Below are 11,468 nucleotides of genomic sequence, written 5' to 3'. Positions count from 1 at the left end.
CTATCTGTGATTGGTTAAATTTTCTCTTTCATGGTAACTGTGCCAAAATTTGAACAGTGAGAGTATATGTTTAACATCTTATCACGCATATTATTTTCTATTAGGTAGAGCTGAAAATAAGAGGGGCTTTTAAGAAACAAATTTTGATCCACAAGAATATCAGATCATATCAGTGAATGTAAAGTGTGGTTAGACAATCATTCTGAACACATAATTTCATGTGGCATTGCACATACAGAGTACTTTGCTCAAAATCACTTTTTTAGCAAAGATTCAACCAAAAATAAAAATACTAGTTCAGTTCACCTTTTAGCATGACAAGCGATAATGATAATAAACAAGCGTAAATGTTATGCAAATTTATGCTAATCTCCTGATTTCCTGGCATATGTCTTGTCTAATTTTCGAAATTTCGAAATGTTTGAACTCTACTCTTGCTTCTGCAAATTTTCTGATACATGACAGGAATGTAGTTGACTTGTATTGTACTAGATTAGAGGAGTTAGAAGGGTGTGCATGTACAACAAATATGATATTGGAATTTCTCTTTAAAATGTCTGTTCATTATGCATTTGAGTGCAGTATGTGCTCCTATGGGTTCATTACAAAGAGGAGTATCTTTTTGGTTAGAACAAGATATACCCACAGACCTTATTATTAATACCCTTTTTCACAGTTATCAAAAAAAAGTGAGTGCATTTTTTTCTGAGTAAGTTAGGAAGTACAAAAAGTAAGTACAAGTTCTTTGTCTAGACAAGAAGGAATAAATAATAAAATAAATAAAGAAAGTGGTAAACAACCTGAGGGAATCGTGAAATGGCAGACAGCTAATCTTACTTGAGTCCTATCATTATAACTTGAGAAACAAGCGAAGTGAGCAATGGGGGCTCACAAGAACAATGATGATTTTTACATTCAAATTACATTTTGTGAATGTTCGATTTCCTTGAATGCAATTTACTCTTTCCTCACATGCTTTTACCATACCCTACACTAAAAATAATTATCTTATCGATAGAAAATAGAGAGTTGGGTTGATGAAATGAAAACAAAAGCTGTGCTTTTCACTGCGGTAATTTTGTGGGGGGAAAATTATTATATTATATATAATAATAGTTGCAATTATATTTGTGACCCATGTCAGAGAAATGCTCAGCCATGTCCAATAATTTAGTCGAATCCGAAAATGAAATTGAGTCAACTTCAGCTATCACAGCCATCAGCATCTTTGTCACGCGTACATATGCCGGGACATATGCATGTAAACGACGTCAGCTCTGTGATTTTAGTTGCCATATTGTAGTACACCTTTGAGGTTGTTTTATCGAACCTTTCACTGGAATGGTCTACATAGCAGACGATGGAAACGAGGGGAATAATGGTCAGTGATGACGTACTGCAGGAGCGGGAGTGCATATGTAGTGGTCCATTTAGCTTTGCAGGTATGGTCTGTTGAAAGCTTCATGGTGTAACCCGAGTGCCGGTGTTCATCCTCGCGAGCCAGAGCTATAATTTCCGCTCCGCCGACGTACGCAAAAGTCAAGGGTAGCGATAAGCTGTTGCCGTAAAGAGGCGCGTGGTTTAAGACGATGGTGCCGGTCTAGAAACGCCTATCATTTTCACGGGCTCTCTAAACATGGTATGGAATAAGCCAGCCGAGGCGAGGTCAATTGAGTGCGTATTGACATAATCGGCCAGCTCTGTGCAATAAAAAATCATGATGGCGGATACGTGGTATCACACTCACAGTTTTGTGGAGGGACCGTGGTGGTATGTAGCTGTGATATCGCAGCGGTACATGTGTTGAACCATGGATGTGTCTATTTTTTACATCCATGGTCGAACGCACTCGGGTATTGAGGTCATCGCCGGAACTGTGGCGATGACCTCAATGAGGCGAGTGCGTTCGATATATATAAGCTGTGATGTGGCGATGACCTCAATGACCCGAGTGCGTTCGATATACGCCAGAAGTACCGCTGCGATATAACAGCTACGTGGTATGGTAAGCGTTTGATGAGTGTGTGTAGAGTAAGTTTATATTGCCAAGTTTTGCCCTAGTTGTGGCTCTTCTCGGCCAGCCACATTAGAGGAAAAATCCTTTGGAGGTTTTGTGTAATTAATTAATTTGTATGTGAAATTGAATTGTTGGCTGTGGCTAATGAAAATTGCTTGTGGCTAAAAAAAATTTGATCATTTTAGCCACAGTAACAGACTGTGGCTACAATGAAAAAATTCCTAGCGCCAACACTGGTAAGATGTATAATAATTTTATTACGAAAATACCGCAAAGGATGCACTCAGACATTGGCGCTGCACATCACCTCCGCTTCGTGTTGGGCGATATAATGCTGCGCCAATGTTCTTGTGCATCCTTTGCGATATATTATTGTAATAACCTCATATTACCAGTAAATTTACCAGAGGTGCCTTGATACTTACATGTGCACATTGCAGTAATGTCATTGATGTTTATTTTCATAATGATGATGAAATATATTTAAATCAGGTTTTACATGTAAATATATTTTGTTGGTTGGCAGTGCTGGTTGCTCTGTTGTCCATGTAATATTGTGTACATTTTTTCCAGAATGTTCTGCAATTTTGGAAGCTGCAAGAAAGTGTGGCCAGATGGATGTGTTGGTGAAATCATTTGAAGTTCTATTGAAAAGACTGCATCAGCAATATTATGATGATTCATTATCAAAGAAAGGTAATATTATCTTTGTACCTATGAGAGCAACAGCAGCTTGAGCTTTGGCAGAGCTGAAAACATAAAATATCTGACCAGGTGCTCTGCACTTATGTGTCTGTCAAGTGAGTGTGAGAGGACTTCAAAGCAACACGGCCACTTCGTGGTCATTACTTGTTACTCAACATGTATCACACATATTATTTTACAGTGAACCATTCTCTTCCACAATTAAATATGCCTAACTGTGACAACAGGGATAGCTCTCCACAAGCCATGGAAGTACTCATAAAAAATGTACAATTTTGTTTGCATCGTTTCAAAATTCAAGTCTACCCAAACTTTTGATAAAATACAGTATAGACTTTCTATCAGTCTATGTGTATATGTACATGAATTTCATTTTTTGCTCACATGTTCACACACATGAGCATATGTCACAGCAATGTCTGTCTGTGTGTCTGTCTGTCTGTGTCTGTGTGCTCGATATCTCAAAAACCGCTCATCAGATCAGATTCAAATCTGGTACATACATTCAGTTTGCAAATGGCAAGAAATGATTAGTTTTTGGCGGTTGTGGCTTGCTTTAAACTTTTTGCTTATTTGCATAATTAATTATTTTAGAAAAAAAAACGGGTATACATTGAAAATGACTGAACGCAATCTGATGAGATTTGCTGCAAATGTTGATCACACCAAGATATATCAGCTGTGAAAGATATTAAGGGGTGACATGCAAGATAATTGCTAATTTGTATATTGAATGAACTTGCCTAATTAGGAACATCTGAATTGACTGGATTAAAATTGACAAAACTTGATATGTATATTAGAGATACTATGATATTAACATTATTGAAAGTCTGTAAGCATTTTTACTGCAGCCAATTCCTAATATGCATATTTAATGAACGTTTCTAATGAGAGATATATATCTCATTAGGGGAAGACTGCATTAACTTGCATGGTACCTGAAACCCGGGTCCTTGCCTGACCAACTCGGGTGACAAACAGAAGACTTTTAATCCCCCAAGGTGTGAATGTTCTGTTGTTTTGTTTATCTAATACAGCTGGTGCCATTGTAGGAAAGGCAGGTCTGTGAAATTGATCCTCTAGGGAAGTAGGGTATTCCTAAGTTAATGGAGCTTTCCCGTAATGTGCATTGACTAGACTGAAGTTGATTAAACCTGCGACATATATTGAAGATACTATGATACAATATTTTTGAAAGTCATGAAGCATTTTTACGTCAGTCAATTCCTAATATGCATATTTAATGAAAGTTCCGAATTAGGGGGATATATTTGAATGACTTGACCAAAATAAATTAAACTTGCTATGTACATTAAAGATACACTATCGGTATGATATAACATTATTGAAAGTCATTAATTAGTTTTACTTCAGCCAATTCCTTATTTGTATATTTAATGAACATTTCTAATTACGGATATATATCTGAATTGACTTGACCAAAGTTGATGAATCTTGCTACATATATTTAAGATAGTATAGTACAACATTATTGAAATCGTTAAGCATTTTTACTTCAGCCAATTTCTAATTCGCATATTTGATGAACTTTCTTAATTAGGGATATTTATCTGTATTGACCTGACCAAAGTTGACAAAACTTGTTATATACGTTAAAAAATACTATGATACAACATTATTTGAATTCATTTAAAGGTCTGGTGAAATGGTCCCGTTCATTCAAGTTCAAATATTTTGTGATGCCATATTCCAATCAAGCACAGCCCAAAACCAAATTTTCTCTTTTGTGTAGATGCCCTTTTCAAATTAGCAATGACCTGCTGTGAATGTTTAGGGCCCCATTTTAGTGTAGGTCTACCAATAATTATTATTTACCACAGCCACTGTGACATATCAGTCTCATCCAATCAGAACAATGTTTTGGCATTATTGACACAATGCCATGCAAGATAATATAATGAACTCTTTTCTTCTTATCTTTGTTCTGTTAGGTGCATCAGTAGTTATGCAGAATCTGGTGCAACATGGTCTAATGACATTGGAGTGTGGCAATTCCTGCAAACAGAATGATAAAGAACACCAAAATGTGCAACTTGAGTTTGATCACCATGGCAACCAATCTAGAGTACACAAAGAGTGTCACTGTTACAATGTAAACAGTTCCATGCAGAGTGTACAAACATGCATGGATAAGAGCCCTGAGTGTGAAAGAGATGATGGGCCAATCAGCAAAGTTTGTTGGAAAAATTTTCCAAAGGAGAGGAAAGATAGGAAGCAAACGTTTAGCAGCTCTGATGTTGTGCAACAAGCATGCAAAGCTGGTGGAAGAAAATCTAAAAGCAAGAGTGAAAGTAAAAAACATGGGATAATAAGTTCAGGTCTCCGATCTCACAAATGTAAGGAGTGTGGCAAAAATTTCAAATGGACAAACAATCTTAAAAGACACATGCTGACCCACTCAACTATGAGACCACATCAATGTAATGCATGTGGTAAAACATTCAAAGATAAGAGCTATCTTAAGATACATATGTTGGTTCACTCAAATATCAGGCTACATAAATGCAAAGAATGTGGTAAAACATTAAAAAATAAGCGCATTTTGCAGAGACATATGTTGACCCACTCAAATATCAGACCACATGAATGCAACAAGTGTGGTAAAACATTCGCTCAGAAGGGCAATCTTATGACCCATATGTTGACCCACTCAACTGACAGACCACATGAATGTGAAGAATGTGGTAAAACATTCAAAGATAAGCGCATTTTGCAGAGACATATGTTGACCCACTCTAATATCAGACCACATGAATGCGAAGAATGTGGTAAAACATTCAAAGATAAGAGTGTTGCTAGGAAACATATGTTGACCCACTCAAATATCAGACCACATGAATGCAAAGAATGTGGTAAAACATTCAAAGATAAGAGTGTTGCTAGGAAACATATGTTGACCCACTCAAATATCAGACCACATGAATGCAAAGAATGTGGAAAAACATTCAAACATAAGTTTGATGCTAGAAAACATATGTTGATTCACTCAAACAACAGACCACATGCATGCAAAGAATGTGGAAAAACATTCAAAGATAAGAGTTCTGCTAGGAAACATATGTTGATTCACTCGAATATCAGACCTCATGAATGCAAAAAGTGTGGTAAAACATTCAAAGTAAAGGACAGTCTTTTGAGCCATATGTTGACCCACTCAAATATCAGACCACATGAATGCAAAGAATGTGGAAAACCATTCAAATGGAAGATTGCTGTTAAGAGACATATGTTGATTCACTCAAACAATAGACCACATGAGTGCAATTTGTGTGGTAAAACATTCAAATACAAGAGTGCTGTGAAGAAACATATGTTGACCCACTCAAATGTCAGACCACATGAATGCAAAGAATGTGGTAAAACATTCAAAGAGAAGTGCAATCTGAAGACGCACATGTTGATTCACTCAAATAACACCAGACCATGCGTACTATGCAAAGAGTGTGGTAAAGCATTCAGAAAACAATACATTAAGAAACATATGTTAAGCCACTCAAATATCAGACCTATTGAATGTCACACCTGTCCCAAAACATTCAAATATAGCAGCGGTTTAATGAAACATATGTTGACACACAAGAATATCAGACCTCATAGTTGCAAAGAGTGCGGTAAAACATTCACTGAGAAGTGCCATCTCATGGAACATTTGTTGATTCACTCAAATATCAGACCACATGAATGCAAAGAGTGTGGCAAAACATTCAACGTGAAGGGTAATTTGATGAGACATATGCTAATTCACTCAAATATCAGACCTCATGAATGCAACAAGTGTGGTAAAACATTCACTCAGAAGTTCAATCTTGTGACCCATATGTTGACCCACTCAACTATCAGACCACATGAATGCAATGAGTGTGGTAAGACATTCAGAGTAAAGGGCAATCTTAAGAAACACGTGATGTTGATTCACTCAAACATCAGATCATTGAATGCAAAGAGTGTGTGAAACATTCACACAAAGGTGTGGTCTGATGACGCATGTTTATTAGTCCCCATGGACACCGTCAAGGGGAGGGGGACTCATAGGTTTGGTCATATTCTTGCGTGCATGGGTCCATCCATCCGTCTGTTCAGGCAGATATCATAGAGATGCCTGGAGGGATTTCATTCAAACTTGGTACAAGGATTACTCCTTTGTCATAAATTTGCACATCAATTTGTTTTGCGATCTAATCCAATATGGCAGTTTGACGTCCATTTTTAGCTCACGTGTGAACATGTGAGCTAATGTCATAGCAATGTTTTTTCTACCCTGGGTTGGTAACACTGCTGGTGGACAGAATTGTCCCCGAGGTTATCGTTCGCCCAGTTAAAGCGATGAAATTCGTTTCTTCGCTTCGATAAAGTGTGTATGTGCGATGTATGATAGTGAGCATGCGTGCGTGAGTGCTTCACGAACTCTACAACGTGTTGAGCGGTCTCAGTCAGAAAAATGTACAACTTAGCCGGCTATTGAACCACTCTTTTTTGGGAGTGGAGATTTAGCCGAGCGGTTCTGTCTGTGGCCTCTCAGCTAGGCGACTGATGCCGTATGTTGTGGGTTCGAATCCGATTGAAAACTAACCGTATTTTCTACCCTGGGTTGGTAACACTGCTGGTGGACAGAATTGTCCCCGAGGTTATCGTTCGCCCAGTTAAAGCGATGAAATTCGTTTCTTCGCTTCGATAAAGTGTGTATGTGCGATGTATGATAGTGAGCATGCGTGCTTGAGTGCTTCACGAACTCTACAACGTGTTGAGCGGTCTCAGTCAGAAAAATGTAACAACTTAGCCGGCTATTGAACCACTCTTTTTTGGGAGTGGAGATTTAGCCGAGCGGTTCTGTCTGTGGCCTCTCAGCTAGGCGACTGATGCCGTATGTTGTGGGTTCGAATCCGATTGAAAACTAACCGTATTGTCTGTCTGTTTACACGATAACTCAAAAACTTTTGAACAGATTCAAGTCAGATTTGGTAGACAGGTACCATATGCTACTTGCAAGAACTGATTAGATTTTGGTTAGTGTGGCTTGCATATTAATGAAGTTATGACATATAATTTTTTTTCATATAATGGTTTCCTATGGAGACAGTAATGACAGTGTCGACATATATCAAGAAATACTGCACAAAATTTCATGAAACTTTTCGCAGATGACAATCTCAGAACATTATGATGATACTGTGATTGTCATGTCAATTATCTGCTCATTTGCATATTTAATGAACTTTTGTAATTAGTGACATAACTCTTAAATTCCTGCACCAAATTTGATGATACATGCAACAAATATTGATCTGATATATATCTAATTGTACTTAGAAGCATTGGGCAGTGTCAAGTTAATAAATAGCTCATTTGCATATTTTATGAAGTTTTGTAATTAGTCATTTAACTCCGAAATAACTGCACCAAATTTGATGAAATCTGCTGCAGATACTGATCTGACAGATATCTAACTGTGTTGTAAAGCATATAGTAGTGTGAAGTTAATTAAGGGTTCATTTGCATATTTAATAAATTTTGTAATTAGGTATATAACTCTTAAATTCCTACACCAAATTTGATGATACATGCAACAAATATTGATCTGATATATATCGAATTGTACTTAGGAGCATTGGGAAGTGTCAAGTTAATAAATAGCTCGTTTGCATATTCTATGAAGTTTTGTAATTAGTCATATAACTCTGAAATAACTGCACCAAATTTGATGAAATGTGCTGCAGATACTGATCTGACAGATATCTTACTGTGTTGTAAAGCATATAGTAGTGTGAAGTTAATTAAGGGTTCATTTGCATATTTAATAAATTTTGTAATTAGGTATATAACTCTGAAATTACGGCACCCAATGTGGTGAAATCTGCTGCAGATATTGATCTGATAAATATCTAATTGCACTGAAAAGTATTGGACAGTGTCAAGTTATTAAATAGCTCATTCGCATATTTTATGAAGTTTTGAATTAGAAGTAAATGCACCAAAATTTGGTGAAATATGCTACATATGTTAATCTGATAGATGTTTAAATGTCCCATGAAGCATTGAGCAGTGTCAATTTAATTAAGGCTTCATTTGCATATTTAATGAACTTTGTAAGTAGTGATATAACTCCAAAATTACGACATTGAACTTGATGAAACATGTTGATCTGATAGATATCTAATTGTCGCACGAAGCATTGAGCAGTGTCAAGTTAATAAATGGCTCATTTGCATATTAAATAAAGTTTTGTAATAAGTGAATTAATCTGAGAGTACTGTGTAAAAGTTGATGAAACCTGCTACATATAAATGATATAGCAGATATCTGTGAAGGGTATGCTACTATTAATGAACCTATTGTAAAACCTGTGAGCATATTCAATTCACGTCTGCTATTGAAAAAGCGGGGACTCTGTCATGGAGAGTGATTTCTTTTAAAAGAGCTCTGTTTCTAGAGTGGCTGCACTAAATTTCATGAAACTATAAAGATGTTTGTCACACACAGCTCTGATAGCACACAATGAGATATGTCAGTATTGCATCAATTAATTGCTAATTTGCATATTTTATGAATTTTTGTAATTGGGCTGCTATGTCTAGAAATGTTGCAGCAAATTTGATGAAACTTGATACAGATCTTTAGCATAGTCTCACATAAGTAAACAAGGAGTTTAATCGTTTTTATTATCATTAGTGGTGTATTTTGTTTTGCATGTTTTCAGTGAAATATCCTTATTTGTGATTAATGACAATGTATTAATGCATTCTGTTAAACCATTTTTGTGCATTAACGCTATGTATTGTATCACAAGAGATAATCGGCAACCTTGTTTTAAGTATCTCATGGAGAATAATGAATAACAGTGTATAGGGCAGAAAAGTCATATTTATATTCACTGATTGACAATGAATGTCCTGGGTTTTCTTATCTCGCAAATGAAGCAACATATCTTTTGAACTTTAGCCGTAGAGTATCAACATTTGGTTCAACCGGCTTATTTCATTAACTTTGTCACAACATCGAACAGACCATTTTTCTGGTTGATAAATGACAGTCTTTCAGTTGTGCATTTGTCATTTTTGCAAGAATAGGCAAGGGAAGATATTTTTAATAAAGAAGTGCTTTGTATTGCAAGGAAACCTTTATCATGTTGAATTTTCAGCTCACATTTGGTATATGTAGATATACCAAAGAGAGCTTATATGGTAAGTTGGTGGTGTCTGTATGCATGTATGTAAGTATGTATGTGCCTGTGTGTGTGTGTATGTCCGTGCACATAAAAATCTCCAACTCGCAGCACCTACCACCTTAGTATTTGATGTACAGAGGTGGAGATTTGATTTTGTTCAAATGTAATTAAAGCCTGCAAGCAACATTGGTGCGGCCTAGGCAGTTGTCATTGTTGCAAGAATAGGCAAGGGAAGATAATGTAATAAAGAAGTGCTTTGCATTGCAAGAAAACCTTTATCATGTTGAATTTTTAGCTCACGGTTGGTATATGTATATATACCAAGGAGAGCTTATTTGGTAAGTTGGTGGCATCTGTATGTATGTATGCGTGTGTGTGTGTGTGTGTGTGTGTGTGCGCATACAGATGTATGTCCATCCACATCAAAAACTCCAAAACCGCAGCACTTACCACCTCAGTATTTTATGTACAGTTGCATCCAGGGTGTAGATGTGATTTTGTTCAAATGAACATTACGTCAAAATATGCAAATGAGGTAAAAAGGGGAAAATCCTGCAAAATGCTAAAACTCAGACCACATGCAGGCCAGATATGGTTGAAACTTGGTATGCAGGTTTTTGAAGGCGACTTCACCAAGGTTTGTTCAAATTATGGTGAAATTTTCATTGTGGTGTTTTGGGGGCATTTTTTCCCATTTTTGTTCAAAAAATCATTTCCTCTGAAATCATTCATCCGATTTCTTTTAAACATGGCATGCTCCCCGGGGTTAAATTAGTTAAGTATACTCACGCTGGCCTGCCACATCGAATCAAATGTGAGCCAATTAAGTGTCATTGATGCTATGTTTCTTAAATAAATTAGTTTTGAATATTATTCTAGGTTATTGTACCTTTTTGCAAATGGCAATATGGCCATCAAACTATATGACCAACCCAAATACCTTTCACAAACTTGAAAGTACTTGCACTAAGAATGATATGAGTAAAGTTTAAATTCAAATGATTTGTTTGGTTTTGGAGAAGTCTCAAAGTTTAAATTTAAGTTTTTCGCAAAACCAATATAGTCGCCAAATTAGCTGTGACTAATACATGCCTTTTGCAAACTTGAAAGTACTTACACTAAGGATAACAGGAGTAAGATTTCAGTTTAAATGGTGCCATGGTTCTGGAGCGAAAGATTTTTAGCTTCTCGTCTATTTATAGACAGAGAAGCTATTAGCATTGAAAACCAGTATGGTCCTGTCAACTTCCAACTTCCGTCTGTAAAGATCCATTGATGTCATGGCATTGTGATAGGTCATATCATAAACTGGTGGGGGTGTTCATGGTTCTGGTTGAGGTGTTTGAACTGTGACAAAAATCAAAAGGGACTCGGCCACAGTGTTAAACCTTTCTCCAAGGTTACTTAGTTGACTGTGATCTATTACAGACTATACTGAGCTGATGTTGCAGGGGTACTCACTTTGTGTTTGCTCACTCTGTGTGTACTAGGTGTTGCCTGGATAGCAGTTTTTGACTTTTTGTTATTTACAAATCACAAAAAATGCAATCACACTAACAC

The 11,468-nt window shown here is 36.6% G+C and overlaps 1 protein-coding gene across 1 annotated transcript; it reads left to right on the top strand.

The window, feature by feature from the left end:
* The first annotated feature begins 1,204 nt into the window (after positions 1-1,204).
* LOC139137153 (zinc finger protein 665-like) lies at positions 1,205-10,154 on the top strand. Its single transcript, XM_070705124.1, has 3 exons — positions 1,205-1,442; positions 2,591-2,713; positions 4,678-10,154. Exons 1-3 carry the CDS (start codon positions 1,361-1,363, stop codon positions 6,696-6,698), a joined length of 2,226 nt encoding a protein of 741 aa, XP_070561225.1. The 5' UTR covers positions 1,205-1,360; the 3' UTR covers positions 6,699-10,154.
* The last annotated feature ends 1,314 nt before the right edge of the window (positions 10,155-11,468 follow it).

Source organism: Ptychodera flava, chromosome 7 (genome assembly GCF_041260155.1).
Source record: "Ptychodera flava strain L36383 chromosome 7, AS_Pfla_20210202, whole genome shotgun sequence".
NCBI classification, from domain to species: Eukaryota; Metazoa; Hemichordata; class Enteropneusta; family Ptychoderidae; genus Ptychodera; species Ptychodera flava.
The sequence above is the reverse complement of the archived record's forward strand: the minus strand, read 5'-3'. Positions and strand labels throughout refer to the sequence as shown.